The sequence below is a fragment of the Falco punctatus genome (assembly GCF_963210335.1).
Source record: "Falco punctatus genome assembly, chromosome: 18".
In the NCBI taxonomy this organism is placed as follows: domain Eukaryota; kingdom Metazoa; phylum Chordata; class Aves; order Falconiformes; family Falconidae; genus Falco; species Falco punctatus.
This window is the reverse complement of record NC_137598.1, coordinates 2,764,512-2,792,116: the sequence shown is the minus strand read 5'-3', so window position 1 is coordinate 2,792,116 and position 27,605 is coordinate 2,764,512. Positions and strand designations below refer to the sequence as shown.

At 54.7% G+C, this 27,605-nt stretch overlaps 2 protein-coding genes across 16 annotated transcripts in view; one reads left to right on the top strand and one right to left on the bottom strand.

The window, feature by feature from the left end:
- UBAP2L (ubiquitin associated protein 2 like) overlaps window positions 1-20,487 on the bottom strand; it is a 30,840-nt gene extending 10,353 nt beyond the window's left edge. For 3 of the 15 annotated variants that reach the window (XM_080368720.1, XM_080368730.1, XM_080368728.1), the window contains exons 1-15: window positions 20,403-20,483; window positions 16,414-16,543; window positions 15,755-15,832; window positions 15,240-15,374; window positions 12,568-12,736; window positions 12,158-12,253; window positions 11,367-11,412; window positions 10,988-11,100; window positions 9,266-9,340; window positions 5,672-5,724; window positions 4,078-4,163; window positions 3,445-3,616; window positions 2,359-2,560; window positions 857-1,134; window positions 425-597 (exon numbers count right to left, since the gene is read on the bottom strand). In XM_080368720.1, coding sequence (XP_080224846.1) covers window positions 425-597; window positions 857-1,134; window positions 2,359-2,560; window positions 3,445-3,616; window positions 4,078-4,163; window positions 5,672-5,724; window positions 9,266-9,340; window positions 10,988-11,100; window positions 11,367-11,412; window positions 12,158-12,253; window positions 12,568-12,736; window positions 15,240-15,374; window positions 15,755-15,832; window positions 16,414-16,503 — 1,766 coding nt within the window. In that variant the 5' untranslated portion in view covers window positions 16,504-16,543; window positions 20,403-20,483. Of the gene's footprint in view, window positions 1-424; window positions 598-856; window positions 1,135-2,358; window positions 2,561-3,444; window positions 3,617-4,077; window positions 4,164-5,671; window positions 5,725-9,265; window positions 9,341-10,987; window positions 11,101-11,366; window positions 11,413-12,157; window positions 12,254-12,567; window positions 12,737-15,239; window positions 15,375-15,754; window positions 15,833-16,413; window positions 16,544-20,367 lie in introns of all 15 variants that reach the window. The other 12 variants (XM_080368731.1, XM_080368733.1, XM_080368721.1 and 9 more) reach the window with 11 other exon arrangements.
- An 81-nt stretch (window positions 20,488-20,568) lies between these two features.
- On the top strand, window positions 20,569-24,839 carry LOC308055133 (protein C1orf43 homolog). Its single transcript, XM_080368770.1, has 7 exons — window positions 20,569-20,725; window positions 21,841-21,942; window positions 22,207-22,315; window positions 22,564-22,617; window positions 22,913-23,079; window positions 23,183-23,241; window positions 23,656-24,839. Exons 1-7 carry the CDS (start codon window positions 20,657-20,659, stop codon window positions 23,852-23,854), a joined length of 759 nt encoding a protein of 252 aa, XP_080224896.1. The 5' UTR covers window positions 20,569-20,656; the 3' UTR covers window positions 23,855-24,839.
- Window positions 24,840-27,605: the final 2,766 nt, after the last annotated feature.

Genomic DNA, 27,605 nt, shown 5'->3' with positions numbered 1-27,605 from the left:
GATGCTAAGGGTCAGCCCAAAAGACGACAGAGGCGCTTCGCTTTGGCGAGGCATCATCGCCACAGAAGTGCCTGCTCCACTGCATCCCTGTTCGCCAAGTGAAAAGCGGAACAGAGCACATGGAATCCCATCACCAGGGACAAGGAGGAGTTGCGCTGGCAACTCCCCTCCTGTGTTTCCAGCAACACAGTTTCACGGCAGCAGGGAATATCTGTTTTCTGTGTAAGTGCCACAGGCCAGTCAGGCACGGAGCTGCCTGAACCAGTCTGCAAAACTTACGCTTTGCTGTCGCATACGTTGTCCCCCCTTTGTGACCACGGCAGAGTCAGAAAGGGTCTACTAGTATGCAGCCTAACTTCAGTCCCCGGGATCAGCTGCCTCCCAAAGCTCGTTAGCCACCCCCGTCCCAGCGCCGCGTCCTCACCTAGCCGTGCTGGTGTACAGGCTGCTTTGAGGTTGGCTAACGGCAGCGCTCGTTGTGGGCGTCGATTCGTACTCGGCGAGAACAGGCTCCGAACCAAACTGTAACGCCCCGAACTGCAGGTTTAGCCCTGAGATATCCGCCGAGCCAGGCATCTCCACCGCGAGCGCAGGGATCTGCCGAGGAGGAACAACAGAAAGGGTCAGGCGCTCCCTCCATCGGGCAGAAAACTACTTCAGTATCCGCGTTGCCCAGCACGCGATGGGATTTCCAGGCTCGCATCCTCCGAATGACACTGTCCCACCCAGGCAGGCGTGTTTTCTCCGCCACCCTCAAGCCCACCCAACGCTAACTGCAGGAAGGCCAAGCCCAGCCCTTCCCTCCCCAGCCCAAATGGATTTTTCTGCAGCTCTGCCGCACCGACTCCTTCCGCACCTTTGATGTTAACGATGCTTTTTTCTTTTGCTGCTTCAGCTTCTGCTGTGCTGGCTGGGGACTGGAGGACTGGTTGTCCGAGGACCCTGGGGACATCTGGGGAACAGGATTGGTTTTGCTGGGCAGCGGCGAGGAAGGGGGTGCCGGCATGGTTGTGGAGGCGGTCACCACAGGCTGCTTCTCCTGCATGAACACTTCTATCATGGTCGAAGTTGACGTGAAGGCTTGACGCTTGGTGAAGGGACTATGCACCGAAGAGTCTGTTGGATTCTTGAGATCTACCGGGGGAGAAAGAGTTGAGTTAGCAGGATTTGTTTCCTTAAAAAACTAAGTCAAGTTCTGACACTTGGCAGCATCGAGAAAAAGAAAATCATTTCACACTATGACTCCTCCTGGAGCCTGTTAAAATCAGGGCGCAGAGAACATCAGCATCTCCATTCCCAGCTCCGCGTTCTCACCACTGTTACTGCCGAGCCCTTTAAGCCCTTCTCCCCTCAGCTCCATTCCAACGCCTCTAAGGGACCGAGTGAGTCTGCACAGCACCAGTCCTCCATCCTCCAAGAAAAGCTGGACTTCAGAGTCCCTTGTGTGGGGGCACTGCATGGCAGAGAGACACAACTTCCCTCTCGCTCCCTGCCAACACTGCTGCACTTCACTGCCTGCTCTTCCCCCTGCAGGCACTGGGTATCCTCCAAGCAGCACTGCCCACCCTCAGGTCTTTGCACAACTGCACCACCACCCTCCTTCACCTAAGCCTTAACTGCAGCTTATTAAAAACCAGCTCCTGTTCTGACTCTCCTCTGTGGCTCCTTGTCTGAGAAGATCAGGAGCTGCCAACGCTGACTGTCACTAGGACAGGGCTGGATTTTTCTTCAGCTTAGATTTGAACCAGAGCCATCCCCCTATAGCAAGAAATAAAATAAACAAGCTGAAAGAAAAGGCACCGGTACTCGACCGCAGCAGGGTTCAGCATCTCATCTGAAAAGCAGGAGCCTCTCAGTCACTGTTGACTCCCTCATGCCAGCCCAGAGGCAGAGTTACTCCTTGGCATTTAACAGTCACCAGAACCGCATTCTTTTAAAAGATAACACCAAGTCAGCAGCGAGATGAGACTGACAAGCGTTAGTATTTGGGAACTATTCTCCAGATGTGCCCACTTTCAGACCCGTTACACGGGTTTACACCAGAAGTAGCCCTGCACGCTGTGAGGGCCCTCAGGAATGCCAGATCCCTGGCCCTGAAGCTGGCTGGAACCACCAAGGGGCAGATTCAACTGCTCTAAGCATGAAAGGAACAGGGAAAGACTCACACACACTGTTGCATTTTACTCTCACAAACTTGCACCCACGATTCTTTTGATTTCTCCAACACGGCTGTGAACTTGTTGTGGACTTGTGACCTGACCCTCCACCGAATCCCCCACACCGCTGCTCGCAGCGCGTTTCTGCGGCTCTGGGAGAATGCGCTCCCCCACTTTGGGGACCTGTGCTGCTTTTCCTTACCATACTGCACAAGAGACGAGGTCTGCGTAGTGGATCCCATGTCCCAAGACGAAGCAGTGGTGCTCCCGCCAGGCTGGGTGTGCTGAGCAGCCAGCTGAGCCAGAGCCTGGGCTGTCTTGAACTGCTCCAGGAACTGGGAACCTGTGGTACTGCTGCCTTTGGCCTCCCCGACGTCTCCAAACCCTTTCCCCAGCATGCTCACCTGCAATTTCAGCAATGAAATAACAAAGTCAGCATCTCCCTTGGCTTGGAACTTGGCTCAGAGGACACACACATTTCTTCACATAAGCCTGAACGCGCTGTACCCTGCTGCTGCTCACTGGGTGCCTCAGCTTAACACTCTTGAGCTCCAGATGCACACAGGCACCGCTGGCAAGGAAAGCTTGTACTTCTCTCACAGCATTTATCACCTGCAAGCGCAGGCACACTTATCTATTACCCAACCTGAGGCATTTCACAGTGTCAAGGAGGCTTACAAAGAAAGTTAATAGGATCTTTAAGAATGTACTAAATTATTCACATCGTTGCGCTGAAATAAACAAAACCACCACCAGGAGAACTTGGCTTTACAGTTAAGGTGGGCTCAAAAATCCTTCCTGAACTACATCACCGTGAAGCGGCACAATCTTTATTTCTTTTGCTGAAGTTACACAAAGCAGCACCTGCCCAGCTCAGCGTACAGCCCTGGTTCAGATTCAGCGCTTCCTTCCTTCACCTGTCAGGAGACGCCAGCATTTCATCCCACACCAAACTCCCAACCAGTTCCATTTCTTAAACTGGTCAGTTTGCAAGCCCTGGCCCGCAAGAGTTTTTCCTTTCCTCTGAGCAGGAAAACAGCATGTGTTGCAAATCTGACAAGGGCAACAGGGGAGGAATTATCCCAATAATTTTTAATGAAGCAACAGACTTCAGGCCTCCGTATTTAGAGCAGACTGGCCAATGGCCGAGCAGAGGACTCCGCCACCCACAAAAAGTGAGCAGGCATCAGAACTGTGTTCCCCACGTCGCCCAAACGCAGACAGAAGACGCCAGGGAAGCCAACACCTGCCAAACCCCGCGTGCTGGCAGAGCCGAGTGTTCCCTTACCATGCTGTGGTGAGAGAAGGAGTTACCAGAGGCAGGTTGGGATATAGCACTCTGCTTGGAATTGCTGAACACCAGTGGCTGGGCCAGGGAAGGAGCCTGGGACGACTCCAGGTTTGTTGACTCATTCTCCATAGAAGAGGGAGTCTTTCCTAGCAGGACTGCAAGATCAATTCTGGGTAAAGAAAGAAAACACACTGAGGTTAACACGAGCTCTGCCACCCCCCCCACTTCTGCTACAGCAGTATTCTGCTGCCAGCCTCACAATTTATACCTTTTACTTTACAAATTGAATGAATCTACGGGACATTGACACAACTGCCAGTAGCCACCTCAAAAGGAGGGGGAACAAGCAAGATTCTGCATGGCCTCCTATTTTAAAACACATCTCCCATTAATTTAACCCAGCAAAATGCCCCCAAAATCTGAAAGAACCCGCAGCAGAGCCTAGGAAAACTCTAACCCAGGATTAGGACCTAGAAACTCCAAACTAAACTTTGCCATTTAAATCCATCTGATCTTATTCAGAGCTGCTGCATTTTAGCTAGCTAGCAAGGTTTAGGCTGAGATGGCAAATGGCTCTGGGGCTCGTGTGCCACTTTTCCTCATGTAAACAGCATTGCCATGGGCTGTCACCTCTGTCCAGCTGTGATTGTCACATTCTCGGCAGGCAGAGGCACTGAAGACACATTGGAGGCGGTGAAGATCTTTGTCTCAGACAGCTGAAAGATACAAAAATGGAAAAAAGAATCCAAAAGTGAGAACGGCGTCTCGAGTCTCCGTGTAAAGCATGCAGAAGCTTGCCCAGCCACAGAAAGATTCAAGGACTTCAAGCATTTAGATCTAAACTTCTCTAACACTGGCTCTCATCAGAATCAGCTTCTGTTTAATTTGTTTCTTCTCGGGCAAGTGCACAAATCACCTGCTGATGGAAAAAAACCCAAACAACAAATCCTTCTACAAATCTCCTGTAGTCCACAAATCCACTAGGGCTGCTGGGGTCCGAGACAAACGCTCTGAACTGATGTTACACAGCACCGATCTGCAAAACCCACTGCACAGGTAGGTGCAACCACTGCTAGAGAAGTCAAATAAAAAAAACAAAAAACTTCAGACCCATAGTTAAGTTTCCAACAATCCTGGCCTCACCTGGATGATCTGACCGGAGACCAACAGACCTACCTCAACTACGGAAGGGAAAAAACATCGCTCAAAAATGAATGAAGGGGAGATTTAATGACCACCTGTGGTTTAGCCCAGAACGTATCTGAATATGAACACACTGAGCAGCCGCCGGCAACTAAGCTGCAAGAGTTTAAAAACAAAATCAGGAGCCCTGGGGAGCGTATCACACCAACTGAAGGCAGGAAAGGCTGTCAAAGGCTCTCTTCAAGCAGAGCCCTGACCGAACAGACAGAGAAGCTGCTTGTGGCCCCAAACACAGCAGGAGCGCTTCCTTCGGACAGTGCTTGGGAAGCAAGAGCTCTCCCTTCGTGCCCGATCTGTAGGCTTAGCAAAAATGAGCATGCAAGACTAATGGCACTGAAGAAGCCCAACCCTGCGAGCACCTGCAAGAACAGAAGTTCACCCTTGATTCAGAGAGGGACTGAAGCCCATTTCAGAAGAAACTGATACTGAGGCATTAAAAGCAGGTGAGAAGAACGTCCATTCTCCCCTGGAGGAAGCGCTGGGTAGAGAACAAGAGGCAGGAAGACATGCCATCGAGCAAGTCCGACGGTAAAGCCAAGAGCTTCTGTTCAATCCAGATCACAAGGCCCAGCAGATGTGTGTGTGTGTGAACAGGGATGCGACACACGCACGAAACTGCTGCCACCTCCTCCACGGCGCGTGGCGTGTCCCAGAGGCAAACCTCCCCCAACTGCCGCTCCACTGCGGGAGCAGAGCAAGAACCGTGCGTGGAGTCAGGAAAGAGTCTTTCAGTTTATGGAAGAATTCCGTAAGGCAGCTGTAGGAAATGAGAGGACCAGACTCGATGCCCTGGGAGATCCCTTCCTGTCCTGGGCTCCTATTGCAAGCTCTACTACACACGTAATTTAGGAGCAGTGGTTTTTACTTATTCATCATAGCTCCTGGAATTGGGAGCCTGGCTTGGGCTATACCCATAGTTTGGGAAGGATGGACGGGCTTTGTGCGCCTCTCGTAGCCGCGTGGGTACAAACCGGACAGCACCAGCAGACGCAGGGAGGAGAGGGGTTTGGAGAGTACCTACATCTTCATTCCAGTCCTCCGTGCCCCATTCTTCCGTCGCTGCCCTCCACGCACCTACAAGGATAACAACAGGTAGAAAAGTTACGTGTGCATCAAAGCTCTGCCTCCAAGAGCCAGGGAAGCACTGGGGAGCTTTGCAAGCAGCCGAGAGGGTTTTTATTTGCCAACCAGACAAGTTAAAGCAGTTGACCCCAACCCAAAACTCCTGGGGCAAGGTACCGTGATGGGATCGCCTCCGCCTTGCTCGGGCAGGCTAGGCTGAAAGAGAGGGAACACTGGGCTGGCAGCTAGGGAAACGCACACACCCCGACACCAAACAGGGAAGCTGAGCTTGGCAAGGAAGCCCTGGCATCAGCCCCGACAGCCTCCTTGTGCCATTTTCCTGATTTTCACCTCTTATTGCAGTAGCTGCACGTTTCCCGCAGTGACGAGCAGTTTGTGTCACCCCAGCAGCTCAGACAGAGCACCTCCTCCGCGGGCCTCCTGCCAGCTCGCGCGCAGGACCTCACCACCCGGTTAAACCTTACGTTTCTGTAAAACCCGGGACAACGGAACCATTCACGTGGTTCGTCTCCCCCCCACCCCCCAAAATGTTGAAACCTCACGGCACCAGGACCTCCTGTGCACAGGCAAATGGGAATCAAAGGAAAATTTAAGGGACTAAGCAATTCCTGCATTTTCCGTGACCAATTTCAGAGAGATGCTTGAAGCGAGTAGCGTAAAACATGAGGGAGAAAAGCACAAGATTTCAGCTGCGGTCCAGCACAGTTTGTGAGAGCAAAGTTTACCAGAAAAAAAAAAAAAAAAAAGTAAGAGATAAGTTTTCCCTGGCCACATCTCCAACTTGTTCCGTCCCTCACATCCATCACATTTTAACCTTGGTACTTTGAATATTACATGGCAACTTCCAAATCCATTAGACAACTTAAGATTTGGTGTGGGAGGATAGCAGGAGCATTTTACAAACCCAAAACCTCCGACTGTAAAACCGGCCCCAGTTTGCACAACTTGTTTTCAGCCCGTGCAAACCCCATCGACAAACCCGACACGGCCAACAGGGTTAATCCCGGAGACATTTACAAGGACGGAACAAGTTGGCATCAGTCCTCTTATAAGCTGAAAGCCTTTTACAGCACAAAAACAGAGCACGTGGGCAACAAGAACATTGCGAATTCTTCTGCAGGACACAATCAGGCTCACCGAGATTTTGGTGGGAAGAACACAACGGACCTTCCCATATATACTTTAAATTATGAAGCAAAAACATCCAAACAACTGCTTGGCTAGAAGTGGGGTATTTAGTGCATGAAATCAGTGTATGATCAGTGAATTATGCTTTTTGCATTGTTGTTTTGCTGGCTGTTTCGTTTTTCTTGACAATTTGAGCCAATTCAAGAAGCCTTCCTGGATTTTTTTTTTTTGTTTGTTTGGTTTACTATTCCAATTATTAATACAGCACAGAATCCTTGAGTGCCAGGAGTCTCAAGGCACATTAACCCTTTCTCCCCAGCTAGAAGCATCTGGAGGAGTTCAACACATCCAATGCAAAACACGTCTGGGGTTTGAAAACCCAGATTCCACCATTCCTTAGATTCTTTTTTGTGCCCTCACAGCGGTATCAGCAGCAGGAAGGCTCCTTTCCAGATTTTTACGGCCCAGAAAGATCCTACCAGCTCGACCCTTAGCCAGGAGGTGAAGTGGGAGCTGAAGGTACCTGGGTCAGCTGCAGTTGGCAGGGGAGAGCAGGAAGCCAGATTTGCCCCAAGAAGAGTTTGTGCATGTAGAAACATGGCACAGGGCTCTCTTAGTCTCGCTCACTTCGGAGAAGTGAGAAGAAAAGCAAACCAGCACAGAAAGCAGAAGGAAAATCCTGCAGATGAAGAGCAGCCATTGATGGAGCTTTCCCGGCAAGCCTGCTGCTTCTCAAGGACCGGACACCTATTCACAGCACGGCTTGTGCTCCTTGCACATGAAGAGACAGATGGAAAACTGAAGCCCTGCAATGTACAACTGGGCGTTCAGCAGAAATGCTCCGGAAAGCTTCCCAACCAGCACAGCGCAGTCAGTTTCTTGAAAGAAACAGAGTGTCTTGCTCTCCATCAAGCTCTTACAAAAGGGAAAGCTGGAACGGAAGCAATGCCCTGACACTTTAACACCATTTCGGAAGTGTTGTCTTCTGATCGGCAATCCCTCCGCTGCTTTAAGAAAGCCCTTCAAAGAGCTGCTGGTCTTTAAGCTTCTCTAACCAGGAAAAGGGGAAAAAATAAAATTCAAAGTCAAGAGGCATTTGCAAATATGAATGTGCTGAAGTAAAAAAAAAAAAAATCCCGTTGTGTCTCCAAGGGCTCTCCCACCCCCAAAAATACACTATTTCTTCATTTTAAATTGGGAGATGAGCAACGAGCTTGCTCCTCCCGCAGCCCACCAGGTGGTCCTGCCACTATCTCAATGAGTGGACACATGCTCATCCCCCAGTCTGCAAGGGTGACAGAGCCAACCCCGCCCCCCGCACCTCAAAGGAATGTAAATCCAAACAAGAGCAAAGTGTGGCAAAACCACAATGGCAGCCCTGCAGCAGATGGCTTTGTGCTGCCTGTAGGAGTTAAAAATTAACCCAGAGGTGGGAACCAGGAGATGCTGCAAAGCAAGAGCAGTGCTCCAAGCACGCCAGCCTCTGGGCCCCTGCAAAAGAGGCTCTAGAGTGCCAACACTCCCCCTCCTGTCCTGACTTTCCAGAGAAAAGTGGCAAATTCCTCCAGAAGGGCCCTTAACTTTGACTTCCAGACCTCAGGTTAGATGGAGGAGACATTAAATGCGATTTCGGCCTCGTTTACAGACACCGATGGGATTCGGTAGGCGTAAAAAGCAAACTGGATAATCTCATGGGTGCCTTCTGGCTTCATGAGGCATCAGAGTGTAAAAACAAAAAAAATAAAGTGGCCAGGCACAGCTTTGCCATCAGGCATCCCGGTCATCTCCAAATCCATCGTCATCTTCAACTGCAGGGCAGGTCTGCTCAGGCCAAGAGGAGCAGCTAGGCAGCAAAAGCACCCCAAAGCAGCCGCCGAGCGCCTCGCTCGCCCAGAGGCAGCCATCAGCAGGGGCAAAGCGCTGAGATAGTTCACCCAGACGAACTCCCCTTGCAGCAGCGTTTTGACCCTAAGCAGAAACGTGGCGGGGAGGCCAGCGAAGCGGCGGCCGCAGAAGCAAAGCACCACGTCAAGGAAATGGCAGGGGGACAACGGCAAGACACAGCTTTCCGGGTGCGAGACAAGCAGAACGCGACTCAGCTGCCTCACACCTCCTCCTCCCCTTGGGTGGGATACTCTGTCATCAGTGCTGCGGACACAGAGCTGCTCCGGGTATGGAGAAGCAGCGGCTGAAGTTTAAATTTCTATAATCCACAAGAATTTGGCTTAACCTCTCCCCATTCACAAAGTGTCAGCATTAGTAAAAGCACAGTCAGAACAAACGTCAAATATTCATTACAATGAACAAATTAAAGAGAAAAGAAGAATGACATATCCACAGATATTTCAGGTTGGTTTTTTTAAAAAAAGCTATAAAGTAAAGGTATCCGGGGCAGTTAGTGCACCTGGATGAATCGTACCAGGAGCAGTGTCAAATTTTCGGGGATAATTTGACCCCTCACCCCCAATGAAATCAAGTCCTGAAACAAAAAAAAAAGAAAAGAAAGACAACCAGTGAAATTTTTGACTTAAAGAACCGAAGGTGAGTTTCATTGCCCCCATGAACACCAGTCACATTGTACCTGTGGATATTGGTAATTTAAAGAGATGCCTGCGGCTACGAAAACGGGAACAAAACGACCACGCACGACAGGTGAACAGCGTAGTTGTACAATAAACTTCACAGCTGCGTTGTTGCACTAGAGCAAATCTGCGTTTTTCCATCAGAAAAATCTTCAATTTCCCCCCCAACCACGCTCTGACCCACTTTGTTCCACAATTCCACAACACAGGAGAGGAAAAAAAAAACAAACCCACAGCAGCCTGTTCAGATAGACAGTTAAACTTCCAGCACACAGAGCTCATCCACTCCCATCCCTTTTTCCTCCAGAGACAAATGTACCCATTGCCCTTAACACATGCCTACACTACTCCCTCCGGTATTTAAAACTCCCGTTTCTCAGTCAGCAAGAAGATGATCACTCAATCTGCTAGTGTTTTATAAAACCATGCTTTTTTTTTTTTTTTTGGCCTTTCAAAATAGCTCTCCATTTTCTGGAAAAAAAAAAAAAAAAAAACAAACCACCACCAAAAAACCAACCCCAAACAAACAAAAAACACCAAAACACAAACCAACAAAAAAACCAAACCCTACACTAACAACGTGTAGTAAAAGGCATCACAGTTTACAGTGCTTTGATTCTCTTTTTCCAAAGCTATCAGTTTTCCAGCAACTACAAGAAACATGGAAGTAGCCTCAAGTGTCATTAATACGGTTGTGAACGCTTCTTATAACCAAGACATGGTATTTACTTGAATGCTCAAAAACCATGGAAAAATAGTTTGGCTTCACAGTGGTGCAAGATGGCTCCATTAAAAAAAAAAACCCACACAAAAAACTAAAAAACCCAAACGACCACTCTTTAAAAACCCACACAAATAGACTACTTACGATTAAGGACTGTCCCTTGCAACTCTGGCCAGTTAATACTGCAAAATCTGAGCTCACTTGTGTCTTACAATAGTGTACATACTTGAAACAAAAAAAAAAAAAAAAAAGGACCATTTTTCCACTGCAAGAGAATGTGCAAGGGCAGATCGGCGTTCACAAACCACCCAGTGAAGAAAAGTTTGCTTCCAACAGGGAAGTTACAGCAGTTTGAGCATGATGACCATGAAAGAGAATGCTCCCCGTACCGAAATCAAGAGCAAGATATCTGAACTCTGAGTAATATCCTCTGGAGGATGCACCAAATATCAGGAGAACTCGATTGTGTTTGTCACACTAAGGTTGATTAAAAAAAAAAAAAAAAAAAAAAAGGTTTTTCCAAAGAGGCAGCATGGTTTCTATTGGAAAACAAATGGAGGCAAGTGTTCCTGTGCCTCTGTTGGGCAACGGCACGCACAAGCTCACACCAGAACAATCACCCAGCTCCCAGTTTCCAACGTGGTTACCCCAACAGATGCAAAGGCACCTCTGGGTGTAAACTGAAACCCACCTCCGAACCAACAACCTGTTCCTCCATCCCTAAAGAGCAAAACCTCCCGAGTGTAACTGGATGGACACTAAATCCACTTACCCTCTAAAAAAATACACCACAGCGATCGCGTGCTCCGAGCCCACTTACTTGTGCCATCATCCGGCTCAAAGCTGCCAGTGTTGTTCCATGTGTTGTTGTTGCTATTCCCATAGTTCTCATCTGCGCCGGCCGGCTCAGCGTAGTCAGCGGGGTTGAAAGTTCTGTAAGAAATACGAGGATGGAAATTTTTACTCCCTCTCCTTAAGCATTTGAAAAGCAACTGATTTTATTCAGACCATGACGCATCTCAAAGAGTCTCCAAAGCCATTGCTCTCAGCAGAGGGAAGCTTTAGCTACACCGGCAATTCCAAATTTCAGTTAGTATGATGCAGTTTTGGCTTTACTAACAAAAAAACACACGGAAAATTGGAACACAAACGACTGACGCAAACGCTACTATGCTGCAGTTTGTGCCAGTGACACTTACCCCATGCCCTGGGCAGAAAATCTTCCCCCTCGCCTTCCAGAGCCACCTGTAAAATATCCACACATGCACTGCTGAGCACCTCTCTTGGCTCTGCACCACCACGAAAAGAAACATTTGAACAACATATGGAGTCCTGATGGCCAGAATATGAAAGTGGTAAGGATCTTCCCGAGCTGATAGGATTTCCAGCAGCGTCTTTATAAGTATGGGAATGACCTCAGCTGGCTGGCAGTGTAATTAGCAATTATAAAAAATTCCAGGCTCAGACAAGGCTTCCCGCTGGCACAAACTACAAGTACTGGACCCCAGGTTCTGATTTCTGCAGCGTGTGTCCTCAGCAATAATTCCTGAGCGGCATGGATTTTGCGGAAGAATGAATTTCTGCTGCTAAAATAGTGAAAACCCATGGCAAACATTTGCAGAGCAACGGGACTCAGAGATACACGTGCAAGAACGAGGAGGATCCAGACGCTGTGGCTAACAAGCAATTGGCCCACCTGCCAAATTGTTGCATTAGTTTTTTTAACTTCCCACTGCTATACAATAAAGTTTTTTGTTTTGTTTTCAACTGCACAGATGGGACAGAAGAACTAGATGCGGTTTCTAGCGTGCTTAAGATGGGGAGGCCATGTGTAAGTACTAAGCGCAAGCCTAAGAACAGAAAAACCAAGTGCTTATTTTCAGTTTGGCAATTCTTCCCGTAAGAAGCTTTCAAACCTCACGTAGGAGATAAGATATGCTAACGTAATTCTTCGCCTCCCACCCCCTCTGCCCTCCCACCCTGTGTGTACCTCGGCCTCGGCCACGTCCCCGCCTCCCTCTTTCTGTGCCTCTTCCAGAGGATCCTCCGCTCTTACCACCGTCTAGTCCATTCTCCTGGCCCCGAACTGAAAGACAGAAGGAGGCAAAGACAATTTCAAGATCCATCCTGCTTTAGGGAGGATAGACCAGACCTCAAACACCAAAGCACAGCGGCTGTGCGGGAGACCACGCTGCCAAACGCTCCCGTAACTCCTTTTATTTAAGCTGATGGTATCGAGGGTGATCACCCAAGGAATCATTTCAGACAGGGGAGCCTCAAACAGATGGCCACACACAGAGGGATGGCTCTCCTCAAAGATGCATCCTGCCCAAGAAGCTTTACTGACAGCTTTTACGCGGCACCAAGTGTTATGGGTGTTATTAAAGGGCAGGTCCATACACTCTCTTCCACGGCTGGCACCTCGCCCCCGCCTCGGTGGCCCGCCACGTCGTCTGCTGAAATCCCGATCCCTCTCCCGGTTTTCTTTGCTTTCTTCACTGGGTTCTGTCTGTCCACTCTCCTTCTGTCCTGAGACACCCTTCTTCTTCCCGACCATTTCCCAGGAATGCTGAAGGTTTGCAGAGGGGAAAGAAGTTAATCATAGTTTGATCGATGCGCGATGCAAATACACATATATTTAAACATGCTACAGAGAATACAACAAAGGTCACCAGAAAAACGGTTTCCAGCCCATTATTTATTTTTTTTTTTAAAGTCTATCAGCCTACACACAGTACAGCTTCTTCCTTCAAGGAAAGCTTTCTTACAGCTGACTGGCACGCAGTTTGAGATAACAGAAGATGAGTTACTCTATTTCTACAAAGATCTACTAAACCTCTTAAACAGAGTGGGCATAATACTCAGGTTCAAAGCATGGACAAATTTACCCTGTTTAGGGGGAAAAAACCAAACCCTGCGATTTCATACAGGTCACTGTTATGCAGAGCTCTCCGAATCACCCAGGTAAACGTTCCAAAGGGCTCTGCAGTCAATATTTTAGGGCAAGTTAAGTCTCTCAGATGCAGAGTGATTTAACGAAACTCCTCGCCACGCAACAGCTCACAGGGAGAGGAGCAGCAGAGAATTAATTCAACAAGCAAGTTCAAGTCATCCCAAGTTCATCTGTAAGAAGTTAAGCACTCCAGCTTACTGCCATGGGGCCGCACTGGTTTATTTTATGACAGACTGCAGCAGTTTCACACTCAAACTGATGCTACACACTGTTAGAACAATTAAAAATAGTCACAAGTCATTGACAAACACCTGAAAACATAACCGGCAGACAAGCAGACAGCTGGTTTTGGATGGCAACATGCAGGGACAGTGACAAAAAAAAAAAAACCAAACAAACCACAGAGGCACAAACTGCCTTTAAACCCAAGGCTTCTGAAGTCTCTCTCCATAGGTATCTGGCTCAGAAGGAAATTTAGGAAAATATTTACTTGGAATACTGTAATTTTAAGCCAAATCTAACCTAATGCTAAGATCACACCAGCTCCTTTACTGTTTGAAATACAGTATGTTCTGAGTAACGAGCTCAGCAGGTGAGCTGTCTTCATCAGCACGGGAGTATGTGAGCAATTAGCAAGTCTGTTCCTTATCAGAAAATCCCCTTTACGGGATTGCTGCACAAGCTGAATCCAGGCCAGCAGCAGCTCCAAGACCTTTGACCAATTCCAGCACAGCTGCTGCCCACACTCCGTGCTGCGGGTACCGGCCCGCAGGCCCCCCAAGGCCGGAGAAGCGGCGGGCACCGAGGGCTTTGCTCTGCCAGCTCCAGTCCTGTCTCTTCTGCAGTCACCGTGCCTCGCCCTGCATCTCTCACGCTGCTGGGCATTTCAGCTGCTTGAATAAAGGAGGTACCGGTACATAACACTGTTTGCCACACACTATTCTGGATGTTATTTTCACAAGCACCGTGTTATCTAGGAAATGCAGGTGCTGTGATAGCGGGAGTTTGTTGTTTAACTGGAAGCCACTGGTTGCAGGGGAGGTGGAAGAAAATAAAGAGCTGTGGCAAAGCTTTGCCTCAGCAAGGCACATTGATATCATCCTTTTAGAAAGGATTTTTCAACAGCTATTTTGTTTAGTTGTCAATGGAAAGGGCTCTCTGAAGGCAAGGAAAAATGCTTGCGTGCACTGAGTTGAACTCGGCTGGTGCCCAAGCTAGCAAGGCACCTAACGCTGGGGAGCAGTTACACAGAATATAGTCCGAGATGTCCAGCTCCTCCATCTACACTCAAGGACTAATAGCAATAATAATAAAAGAACTCATGCATAGTAATCTGAAGTGATATTTAGAGTCTCAACTCCATAAAGAGCTGAGTCAGCTTCAGCCAAAGCAGGGCGCTGGGAGGATACGTTTGATCAGCAGCAGTTTGGAGGGCTCTGATATTTGTAGGCTTTTTACTGGGCTGTAAGAGATCTTGCACCTCTGCTGTCTTTGTCACAAAACGAATGACATCCCACACACCAGTCAGAAGGTTCCTCCTGAGCAAGCACCCGCTTGTTCTCAGAGCTGACTTTGGCTTGCCTCAGAAGGCACCTGCATGAGTGACAGCGGTTGAGCCTAACTCCACAGCAAACAAACAGCAAAAAGATTTTCCAAAAGGTGGCACGGGCAGCGGCACACAAGGCAGTCGGCGCATCGCTGGGAAGCGAACATTTAGCGCCAGAGACGCAGAACTGCGTTTCCCTAACAGCAAGGAACCACCGCTGACACATACCTGCCTTTCAATGCAGGTCACCCAGCCCTTGTGGGAAAACACAAGTTACTTCACACTCACAGCAGTGTGAAAGCTTACACAGGTGCCACTGTACTGTCGTCAAGGTGCTTGGATTCAAAAGGAATAGGAAGGAAAGGATTTATTGCGTTTTCCCCTCTACCCCTTTGGGCCTGCTGGCCACACTCGCGTTCTGTGCAAGCCTACAGAGAGCAGCGTTAAGAAGCCAGGACACAATCACGCTTTACATGCTACTTGTGGAACGACTCAGTCGTTTTGGTTCTCGTTATCTAGACATTACTGTACGTCTCGTCTCCAAATACGCAGTTACACTGAACTAAGCCTCACCAGATTTACAGGACCCAATCCTACCGTGTCCGGATTGCCCTCCAGCAGCACGTTGATGGCTCTGTTAACATCCCCATTGCAGTCGTGCAGAGCAATCACACACTCATCCTGGTTCTTGCCTGTGATGTCGATCAGCTGCAAAGAAGGCCACACCATGGTCAGCATGTCCCAAACCAAGAACGCACCAAAATCCCGACGGATCTCTTAGGAGGCAAGCAAGTTGAATCCCAAACCAGAAATCCTACAGAGAGATGTCAGGGTTTGGGAGTCTCCCCAGCCTTCTCAGCTTAATTATGCCCCTTTCAACAAGTAACTGAGAGTGGGTCACTGTTGTTTCACCCCAAGCCAACCTACAGCCTCCTCTTTTCAGGATAACACCCGTTCCCTGCGTTCCGGGGACCAAGGGAATTCAGGGAGCAGCCAGCCGCATCCCTCTCACACCTCCCAGCACTCACAGTACTCTCAACATCGACCGTGGCTTCCCGTCAGGGTTCACCTTCACTTTCAACACTCACTTGTTTCACCTTCTCCTCAAAGTCAGCGTCGTTGTGGTCCGAAATCATCTGTGCAAGTCGAATCTGTTCCGCAGTGGCCTAAAGAAACGGAACGTAGAGAGAGCACGTTTAGAGCGGTGCGTTTCCAACAAACCATTCTCCAAAGGCCACGCCGCTTCCCTCAGATCTCTGGAGAGATCTTCCTTTCTGGAAGGGAATCAGTATGATGAAAAGGAGGCGCAAATGAGGGTCAGAAAGAGGAAAGCTTCAGAGAGAAAGTCTGAGAGGAGTGAGTGCGGGGGGACTATGCAAGAAAGGGAGGTGCTGCTGGATGGCCCCATGGTGCCAGGTGAGCAGCAATCACCGAAACCGTCCATTCTGAGCCGACCTCAGCACCACCAGCACGCCAAGACCCACTGCAGGCTGCTCCTCAGCCACTCGCGTTCACGAGAGCAAACGGGGAACGGTCAGATGGAGGCAAACCCAAACATCAAGCCCAGCCCCCACTCGGAGACACCAGTAGAGAAGCCCCACCGTTAGCGGCCGCCCAATTAACCTGGTTCTGCGAGGAGCAGCACCCAGAAGTTCGTTAGGCCGAGCCCAAGTGCTAGCAGCGGGCCAGGCAGGAGTGCCAGCTCTCCGCCTCCCAGCTAACTGGTTTCCACGGACGCTGCCCTTACCTGCGGCCGCTGCTTGTGCTGTGTCTGGCTCTGTGTCTGTGTCTGCTCCCAGTTCCCCCGGGCTCGGTTAGTGCCCACCGATGTCATCATTTACAGTATATACAAATAACAGTATTTACAAGGTAGAACTCTGCGGTGGGTCAGGGGAGAAGAGAGAACAGACCGTTAGAAACCAAAAACAAAAGGCAGGACCAAGACTGAACCAGCATGTGGGTGAGGCAGTCGGTAAAGCCGTCGTGGGCCCCCACCCTCGCCGCTGCTTCCCCAAGAAGCACGGCGGGCCAGCCTGCCACTTCCACGTGCCCCCAAGACTAAAAAGCCACTTGTACTTCCCAAGAGTTTCTCCACCGCTACCACGGTGGAGCATCCTAAATGGAACATCACCTGCGTCCAGGTGGGAGTAATCGGGACCCAGGAGCAGCAGTACTCGGGCTGAAGGGTTTAATGACTTGCTGCTGGCACAGATTTGCCATGACCAGAGCTGTAAAGGGCTACAGTGATCACCCAGATCAAGGAAGGCTTGGAAAAAAGTTCTAAAGGAACTTCACTTGGAGAGCAGAACACCTCAGAGCCTCAGACACATCTACTACTTTCCCTTCTCCTTTCCTGCCTTCAAAGCAGGGCAGGGGAAGCAAAACCACTCCAGTAGTAAGCGGTGCAACAGATTTGCGGGATATTATTTCAAAAAAACACCGCCCTTGTAGAACTGCCCGGTTTTGCTTGCTTCAGTTATTCCTCAGAACTGGAAATATTAAGTTTTCTTCTACCGAGTATTAAAAAAAACTACCAAAAAAACCGAACTAGATGTCAACAAGAAATAACAGCCAGTAACGTTGTTAGGTAACCGCTCGAGGCCAAAACAATCCTAGTAAGAGTTCAGGCCACGGAACATCCAAAGCAAGCGGAGTTTTGACACCTCACACTGAGCTTCAGGGGAAGAGCCCAGCCCGGATGGTTAGAACGGGATCAGCACTAAGTAGTTTTACCCTGCCAATCATCTCCCAGGCACAAGGGATGCCAGACGCATCCCACAGCACTTGGCAGGACTTGCTACTTTCAAACAGCCGAAATATCAGTAATTGTGAACTTCACATTTTTGGATTTCATTAACAAGACTGCAACGCCTTCCTCCAAAGCGGCAGGGGCTGCTCCAGGTGCCAGTGCCGCAGGTAGATGCTTGGGACAGGGGAAGGAGCCACAGACAGAGCGTGAAGAGCAGGGAGGAAACCCGAGCAAGAAAATGCGACCTGCAGGATTTGATCTGAAACGTTGCTTGCGAACACCGACATGGCAGCACAGAGCAAGACCTGGTGCATAAAGCGGGGAGAGCTGAGCAGCGGGGTTAGCAAACAGCCTGGCGAGAACTGGGGAGTCTCTTGTCAAGGTCTGCGAGCGGAGTACTCAAGTGGGCTGCGACATCTCTCCCCAAGAGCACGGAGACCCTAATGGCACCTCTATGCCGTCGCGAGCCACCGCTCCTGCTCCCATCAGCATCCAGCCTTCCTTCGCAGGCAAGTTTTCAAGCACAATTCCTCCCACAAAACCTCCAAAGTTGGCATTTTGGGGCCACCCATGCCTCGCAGCGACTTAAACCCACAGTTTTCCAGCTATACAGCACCATGGTTTCTTATCAGAGAAGAACCCAAGCTACCTGCCTGGTCACCAGGACCCCTCAAGGTGCAGGTGACACCGAGCAGATTTAAGGAAAAGCACCAAGCCCAGGCTTCACCCAAGGCAGAGCAGACAAAGCCTCCCGGGTTAAGCAGCCATCCCTCCCACGCTCCACGCAGGCTTCTTCCCCACGGTATTTATTTTCGCTCTCCACTGCTACGTCTCTCCCAGTTCTAAGTGTTTCACGCACAAACAAGTTGTCATATTAAACCAATTTGGCAGCAGAACTGCAGGCCCAGAGGGAAGCAATCCTGCGCGTTTGCAGTAACTTAATCTGCAATTTCAATAGGATACAGTTCCAGCAGTCTGCGGCCCCGAACCTTTGTGCAGTGGCTGGGCATTGTTCAACAGCTGCCACGCTCTGCTCTGCCCAGCTGCATTTCTGCCACAATTCAATCATGATAATTTTTTCTTTAACATGTAAAATTAAAAAAAAAAAAAACACAAAACACACACACAAGAAAAACATCCGTTATCAAAATATCAGCTGGACCCCAGACCCTGCAGAGACTGTTGGGTAAGCGGGCATCCCCACGCAACGCCCCATGCGCTGCGTTAAGGGAAGAGGACTTGGCTGCTGCTAATTTACTCCTCAATCATAACTTTACTACAGCTCACAGGCAACGCTTCACCGCAAATCTTGGTCATCCAGACACTCGAACTGGCCCCGCAGAGAAGTAACCAGACTACAAGTTTACCAGTTCAAAGCAGTCTTCATCAAAAGTGTTTTACCTCTTTTTTTCTGGTCTTTTTTAAAGAGCAAACCCATATATATATTCACCAAGCCGGATGTCATAAAAAAGGGCGACTCCAACCAAAGCAAACCGTGGCTGAGCCACACCAGAGAAGTAGCGTTAAACCAGGCCAGCGCTTCTGTTTCAAGACAACGGGAAAGCGATGCGTCCGTACAGGATTTAGGGAAAACAAGAAGCTTCAGAGCTACAGGTTACAACACCTTTTCTTCAAAGAAAGCTGCAAGTAACCGTGACGCACTTTGCCGTTACCCCTTTTCAGACTACACCGCTACTCGCCTTCAACGTCTAGAGAGGAGAGCGTCTCAGCTACACGAAGTGCGGAGTCTCGGGAAAAAGAGGTGATACAAAAATGTAACAAACTGTTTATTTTATTAGAAATTTCAGGTAAGTTACAGTTTTGGAACAAGGATCTGTCGGTCACATCCACTATCCCCGGCTGCATTAGACCTGTTGGGTGGTGCTGGGCAAGCCCCTGCACATCCCAGCCTCAGTTTCCCTTCTCTGTTAATACAGAAAAATTTGTTTTTTCATGCCCCTCTGACAAATTTCAATTAACATGTGCAAAAGGCTCCAAAGGACCACGGAGGGCAAAGCCTTGGGAAAGATTTTCCTGCAACAGATTTTCCTGCAACACTGGGCAGAAGAAGCGCAGAAGGAGCCCAGTTAATCCGGGTTATGATTTTTTCTGTGGAGCAAACGCACCGCAGCTGCAAGCCCCGCAGCTCCCGTGCGTGCAGAGCACAAGATTTTTGGGGGGCTGCCCCCAGATACGTCCCCAGAGCCCTCAGCTGGGCACCGACCTGCAGCGCTTTAGGGCAAGGCTCAGGCGGGCGATGCCGCCCCCCGCCCGGGGGGAGCGCCCCGAGGCAGCAGGGGGGATCCCGCGGGGGGCTCGGGCTTTGCGGGCCGGCATCGCCCCGGGAGCACCGCACCAGCATCGCCCAGGGGGGCCGCCCCGCACCGAGCGGCCGCCACCGGCAGGGCCCCCCCCAGGGGAAGCAGCCGGCGGCCTGGCGGCGCGCGCGGAGCCCCAGCTCCCATTGTTACCGCCGGCGGCGGGGGCCGGGCGGGCCCCGGGAGCGCGGCAGGGCCGGAGCCGCCCGGGCCCGCCGCACACAATGGAGGCGGGCGGCCAGGGGGAAGCGGAACGGGCCCGCGGGAGCTCCCGCGGCGGCGCGGCGCCAGGCCGGGCCCGCACCCGGGAGGCGGGCGAACGCGGGCCGCTTCCGCCCTCATGGCCGCGGCCGCCATTCCCCCCCCTCCGCCCGCCTCCAGCCCGCCCGCCCGCCCTCACCTGCGGCGGCCGCGCGTTACGCCAGCCCCCGGCTGCGGCCCGGCCCACTAGGCCGCGCGGGGCCCGGCGGCAGCGGCGGGGCGCGGCGGCCGCCTCCGGAGCGGCGGGGCCGGGCGGCCGGGCGGCGGCGGGACCGGACGGGCCGAGGGGGGCGTACGGTGGTGGCGGGGGGGGGGACGACGGGGACAGGGACAAGGAGGGGGGGCGGGATTTAAAGGGGCCGCGCGCAGTTACCGGAGCCGCCGCCGCCTCCGCGCAGCCAACTTTACCTGGGTCTCACCACACTGACAACTACCAGCGGCGCCCGCCCCCATCACGTGATGAGGGCGCGGGGGCGGGGCCAGCCCGGCTTCACCCACGTGATGCGGGGGAGGGGCCCCGGCGGAAGGGGGCGCCCTGCTGGCGTGTGACGCCGCGCGCCCCGCGTCACGTGAGGGGGAGGGGTTGTGCTCGCTGTCACGTGGGGAGGGCGCGGAGTGGCTTCGGCGGCCGCCATGTTGTGCGGCCCCGGGCCGGGCCGGGGATGGCGGGGGCCGGCAGTAACTGGCTCTCCGGGGTTAACGTGGTGCTGGTGATGGCCTACGGTAGCCTGGTAAGCCGGGAGGGCCTGGGGGTGGCCGGGGCGACGTGGCGGGGGCCCCTGGAAGCGGGCTCGGGGTGTCTGCGGGGCGGCGGTGAGGCCCATCCTGGGGGGTGCTGTGGGGCTGGGCCTGGGCGTGGGGCTGGGCCTGGGCGTGGGGCTGGGCCTGGGCTTGGGCCTGGAGTGGCCGTGGGGCCCCCGTGAGGCCGATCCTGGGGCGGCTGGGGGGCCCATCCTGGGGTGTCCGTGGGGTCCCTGCGAGACCGATCCTGGGATGGCTGTGGGGCTCCCGTGGGGATGGGGTAGCTGTGGGGATGGGCCTGGGCCTGGGGTGTCCATGGGCCCCCTGTGAGGCTGATCCTGGGGCGGCTGGGGGGCCCATCCTGGGGTGTCCATGGGGTCCCTGCGAGGCCGATCCTGGGCGGGGGGGGGGGGGCTGGGGCTCTTATGGGACTGGGATGGCGGCGGGGTTAGGCCTGGACTGTCCACGGGGCTCCAGTGAGGCGATCCTGGGGTGGCTGAGGGGCTGGGGTGGCTGTGGGGCTGGGCTTGGAGTGTCCATGGAGACTTTGTGAGGCTGATCCTGGGGTGTCCATGGAGCTCCTGTGGGGCTGGGCTGGCTGTGGGGCTGGGGCTGGAGTGTCCGTGGGGCCGCTGTGAGCCTGATCCTGGGGTGGCTGTGGGACTCCCGTGGGGCTGGGCCTGGAGTGCTGTGGGGTCCCTCCGAGGCCCATCCTGGGATGTCCATGGGGCGCTGTGAAGCCAGGTTTGAGCTGCCCACACAGCTCCATTGGGACATGTCCCAGGGAATCCATGGGGAGCTCCCACGGAGCCGGACTCGGGGTCCTTACAGGGTTGGGCTGGAGTGCCCGTGGGGTCCTGGCGTCTGTGGGGCAGGGAGAGGACATGAGTAGGAGCCTCTGTGGAGGCTGGGGTGTCCGTGGGGTTCCTGATGGGCTGAAGAGGGAATCCTGTGCTTGCCGAGTTTGGGGGGTCTGGGGGGCCCGGTGGCTGCTCAGCCTGGGGTGTCCATGGGGCTGGGACCAGGGAGTCCATGGGGCTGTGAGACCCTGGTGGGGGGGGGGGTCTCAGCACACCTGACCCCGTCCCCGCTGTTGGCGCTCCAGGTCTTCGTGCTGCTGTTCATCTTTGTGAAACGCCAGATCATGCGCTTCGCCATGAAGTCCCGCCGTGGCCCCCACGTGCCTGTCGGACAGCACGCGCCCAAGGTGGGTGCGTGTGGCCCCGTGGGGAGATGTGCTCTCCTTCCCCTGCCCCTGTGGATCCGTCCGTGCCCCGAAGGGCAGGCAGGGGCTGCTTCAGAACTGGGTATTTCCAGGAGCTGCCACCTTGGTGTGGCGATGAGCAGCTGGAGAGAGAGCGGGTTTATTTCGGAGGGCCCCCAGGACTTGACCGTTATCATCCTTGTGATCCCACAGACAGAGTGAGCGCTCTGTAAATGTTTTGGGTTTTTTTCCCCCCACACTATGCAGGATTTAAAGGAAGAAATCGACATTCGCCTGTCGAGGGTACAAGACATCAAGTACGAGCCCCGGCTGTTAGCTGAGGATGATAGCAGGCTTCTGCAGCTGGAAACACAAGGTACCCTCTTCTCACGGCGCGTCAGGGCCCACCAGAGACACTGTCTGGTGCTTCTCCCACTGCGGCAGCTCGTTCTCCTGTCGCCGAGTTGCGGCACCGGCCTCTCTTGTTGCCTGTCCCGTTGCAACGTCGCGTTTGGCGAGCCGACAGGAGACAGTGGCGCTGCGCTCTGCTCCTCTCTGCTCTCCCCACCTCCCTCCCGCTGCCACCTTCCGCAGAGCTTTCACGGTGGCTTTTCTCTTTGCCAGGCTGCTATAACTACCTGTACAGGATGAAGGCGCTGGATGCGATCAGAACATCTGGTAAGGGGAGCTCCGGGTGGGAGTGGGGGGAGAAGGGTGGGGGGAGACCGTGTGTAGAGGGAATAAGATGTGGCGCATCGGTCAGCAGCCTCATAAGGCTCGAGGTCCTGCTTTCGGGAGCGCAGTCACTCATCCCACCCGGGGTTGGCAGCCTGAGGGTCAGCTCTACTCACAGCATTGGGAGCAGTCGGCAGATGGAGGCAGCAGACGAGGTGGGAGGTTTAATTAGCCACGAAAAAATGAGGCATTTTTACCTGCCCTTCAGCCGGTTGCATGGTGCCTTTTTCTGTTCCAGAAATCCCGTTTCACGCAGAGGGGCGATACCCAAAATCTTTAATAGGGAAGAACTTCTGTGCCTACTTGCTGGAACTGCGGAATTCCAGCGCCTCCTTCAAAGGCATCCGCAAAGCCTTGATCGACACCTTGCTGGATGGGTACGAGAGTGCCCGCTACGGCACTGGGGTAAGCGCCGGTGCTGCGTCGCCCAGCCCCTGCTCTGACGGCTGGATGAGGTCGCGCTGTCGCCTCGGCTGGGTTTTCCATGGTCTTTTCTGTTTGCATCCAGGTCTTTGGGAAAACAGAATATCTGAAGTACCAGGATGCTCTGAACGAGCTGGCAAACATGTAAGTGTCAGTGCCTGGGGGTGCAGGTGGGGAGCGGTGGTGGGTTCTTGGGCTCCAGTAGCCCGTCATGGAGGTGGGAACAGAGGTGGGCTTTGGGGCAAAACCCAGCCTCAGGCGTGGGCTGTTACGCCTGGCCGTCTTTCCAGGCTTCCTTACTCCTTGCAGCCCGTCTGTTAATGCATTTTTGGGTTTGTCACTTGGTCACAGACCACATTTCTGCTTGGGCCGGCCGCTTTGAGCCAGAGACCTCGCGTGGGCTCCAGGCCTGGCACCCCCACCCTTGGTTTTCAAACCCTCAGTGAGCGCTGCTGTCCCGAGGGCAGATCTGCCTCGTGTCGGGCAGACGGATGGGGTGGTCGAGCAGCACCTCTGGGGCGGGTGGCAGCTGTGACGAGGCCTCTCCTCTCCCTGCAGGACCAAGGCCCGGGGAGGCAGCAGCCAGCGGCAGCACCAGTCAGCAGCGAAGGACCTCACCCTTTCCTCCGAAGTCTCCAACCCCGCCACCATCCAGGTCACCTACCTGCCTTCCAACCAGAAGAGCAAACGTGCCAAACACTTCCTGGAGCTGAAGAGCTTCAAGGACAACTACAACACACTGGAGAGCACCCTGTGAGCTGCGCAGGGAGCACTGCTCCGGGGACCTGCCACCAGCGGAGCCCCTTGCCGGGCGCAGCTGGGGTCCTGGGTGGGTTTTGGCCGCAGTTGAGCCTTTCGGGCAGCGGCGGGAGGAAGCGGCTGCGCTCTGGGGTCTCCCTCTTGCACGGCGCCGGAGGTCGTCGCTCAGCGGAGGCTGGGTTGGCTGGCGGGGCTCGGCCCTCGCCGCGAGCGCGTTTCAGAGCGGTGTGCCTGCCTAGGGACCTGCCCTGGACCTGGAGGGCATCGGCCCGCGCGGCCTCCTCGGGACACGCTTCAGGCTTCGAGTCCAGCAACGTCTTGGAGCCCTGGCCCTGTGAATAAACTGATTAGCTTTAGCTTATTTATGAAAAGACCTCGATCCCAGCCAGCGCTCTCCTCCACCTGTCCTCTTGCCCCGTGACGGCCGGTGGGAGCTGGTGCTGTCTGTCCGTCCTGTCCGTGTGGGTCTCGGGCTCTGGAGCCACTCGTCTGTTCCTTCCAAAGGGTGAATCCTCTTTTCCCTGCGGCGCCGTCGCTGCCTGCCCGTGTGCCGGGGCCGTGCACCAGGGTGCCTGGATGGAGTGTAAATAGTTTGGTGGCCAGTTCTCAGCCGCCGTGGCTGAGGTGCCTCTTTGGGCTGCGGTTTCTACTCTTCTTTTTTTTCTTTTTTTTTCTCCTGCACCTGGGCATTTGGGGATGTCTCGAGCAGACAAATACCAGCTTCGAACGTCCTGTCTGTCCTGCCAAGGGGGTGTTTCCTCCCACTCTCACCAGCACCTCGGGTGCCAGTGGCTGCCAAGCCCCCGGGGGCGAAAGCTCGCGGCCCCCAACTTGACATCTGTGTCCTGCCAGGCCGACCGGCAGTGCCCGCTGCTCACCACTCGCCGCAGCGTGTACCCGCGTGGGGCGAGGACCCCTGCCCCTCACCCGGGCCTCTGCACTCTTTTTAATTGCTGTTTAATAAAACGACAGTTAACCCCGAGCGGGATGCGTGCCGTTGGCCTCTGGCTGTGGGGAACCCTTCCCTGCCGGATCTGGGGCTACGTCTGTCCCCGTGCCGCTGCCGCAGTCATCGGGGTGCCTTTTAACGGTCACTGGGGTGCCTTTAACGGTCACTGGGGTGCCATTAGGGTCACTGGGGTGCCTTTAACGGTCACTGGGGTGCCATTAATGGTCACTGGGGTGCCATTAATGGTCACTGGGGTGCCATTAGGGTCACTGGGGTGCCTTTAATGGTCACTGGGGTGTCTTTTAACGGTCACTGGGGTGCCATTAAGGGTCACTGGGGTGCCATTAAGGGTCACTGGGGTGCCTTTAATGGTCACTGGGGTGTCTTTTAACGGTCACTGGGGTGCCATTAATGGTCACTGGGGTGCCTTTAACGGTCATTGGGGTGCCCTTAACGGTGTGGCTGGCACGGAGGGCAGCTGTGGCCCAGTGGCACTGGCCATGGCGCTGGCAAGCAGCCAGATCCCCTCGCTGCGCTGGGAGAAGGTGGGATGGGGCAGGGGGCAGTGCTGGGGACACATGGGGACAGCGGGGCACAGCATCCCCCCTCGTGCAGGTTAAACCGTGGACCTGCCAAGCGCCTTGCTTCGGTTGCAGTCGGGGCAAAGGGAGCCCCCGGGTGCCGGACCCCCCTGCTGCTGGGGGGCAGCAGGCGAGGGGGAGCCCTGGGGTGGGGCAGGATGGGGCTCAGCCCTGCAGGCAGGTGCCGGTGTTCCCCCAGCACCCATCCTGCTCACCCCCCGTCCCCACAGCTGTGGGCCAGCGGCCCGTGGGGTGCTGTGGCAGCGCGTGGGGCGGCTGGGAGCGCCCGACCGGGTGGGCTCAGCACCCACCCGGCACTGCCCAGCTCCCTGGCTGAGAATAAAACACGGGGGGTGCGTCTGCGGCGTGCGGGGACGCAGGCCAGCCCTGGGCGCCGGTGGAGGGACGGCGCAGCCCCACAGGATCCCGGCGGTGGGAATCTGGCAGCGCGGCCCGTGATCCCACCCGGAGCAGATCCTGCACATGCGGTCCCAGCCGTGGCCACGCCAGGAGATGGCAGCATGGCCGGCCTGGCTCTGCCAGCGGGTGCTCCATGGCGACACGGGTGCCCACCAGGCTGCTGGTATCGGCCACGCGCGTCTGGCACGGCGGCCACGCGGCACAGCCCTGCAGCAGCGGGATGAGGAGCCCAGCCAGGCTGGGGGGACTCTTTTCTGGCTCCATTCCCTGCCCGGGCACCCCTGAACCCCCAACTGCTGCCCAACGAGGGGGGCTCCTGTCCCCCGCGTCCTGTCCCCGCTGCCTGTGCCCGACCTTGGTGTCTCCCGGCCCCAGGGCCCATCAGTGCCGGCCCTGGCTCCGCTTATTGACAGGGCTGGGGGCGCTGGGCCGGCAGCCCCAGCCCACGGCCCTTCATTAGCGCGGCTGTCGGACCGCATCACATCAGCCTCCCCCCGCCCGTGCCCCCAGCTCCTGCCACATGTGTCCCTGCCGTCCCCACCGCCACCCTCCCTGCATGGCCCTGCTGCCCCCGTGGGCGCTGGAGCCCCTGGTCCCCCATTCCCCAGTGGCGCTCAGAGCTCTGGCTGCCCCACTGGCCCCCCAAAGTCTGGGGCCCTGCAGAGTCCCCAACACCCTTCCCAAAGTCGGGGGGTCCCGCTGCGGCGAAGCACCGGCACGGCGCAGGGAGACACGTGCCCCCGGCACCCCCAGACACCCCACATGCCCTTGTGGCTGGCCAGGTCCCGGCACCCCCAGACACCCCACATGCCCTCGTGGCTGGCCAGGTCCCAATGGCCACCCCAGAGGGGTCAGGGTTCCTGCTTTGTCACCCAGCTGTGCCCACACGGGGAGGGGGGGGCACATCCACACAGATGGGGCAGGGTGACAGACGGTCACCTCCTTCGGCTGCCCCACGGAGGGACCGCTCCTGCGGACAGGGGGTCCCCATGGCTTCCCCAAAGCAAGGGTATGGGGACACGAGGAGGGGACATGGGGCACAGCCCCCCAGCGCCAGCCGGGGCTCGTCCTTGGGCAGGGTCACACGCAGCCCCTCGGCAGCGTGGAGCCCACTGGGACAGGGCCGGCTCCCAGTATCGACGGCCCCACTAATGATGGCGGAGTGTGACCGGGGGCAGGAGCAGGCGGCGCAGGGCCATCGACCCGTATCGACCGGCAGCGCTCGGCGGCAAGGGCACGGGGGTCTGCAGAGGGGGCAGGGGGACGTCGATGGGTTGTAATTAATGGGAACGAGGCCACGTGCACGGGGCCAGGGCGCTCGCCGGCCGTGTCCCCCCGCCGGGTGCAGCTGAGCGCGGTTATAAACGGCGGCTGGGCGGCCCCCGAGCCAGACCACCGAGGAGCCCCCCAAGCCGGCCCAGGTAAGGCAGTAGCGGACGTGGGGTCCCCTCGGTGGGCAGGGATGGGTGGGCAGCGCTGCCTGCTGTGCCGTGCTGTGCCGTGCCGTGTCAGCCCATGCCACGCTGTGCCGTGGCGTGCTGTGCCATGCCGTGCCAACCCATGCCATGCTGTGCCATAGTGTGCCATGGCGTGGTGTGCCATGGTGTGCCGTGCTGTGCCATGCTGTGCCATGCCACACTGTGCCACTGTGTGCCATGGTGTGCCGTGGCATGCCATACCATGCCGTGCCAGCCTGTGCCATGCTGCACCATGGTGTGTCACGGTGTGCTGTGCCGTGGTGTGCCATGGTGTGCTGTGCCGTGCCGTGCCATGGTGTGCCATGGCATGCTGTGCCATGC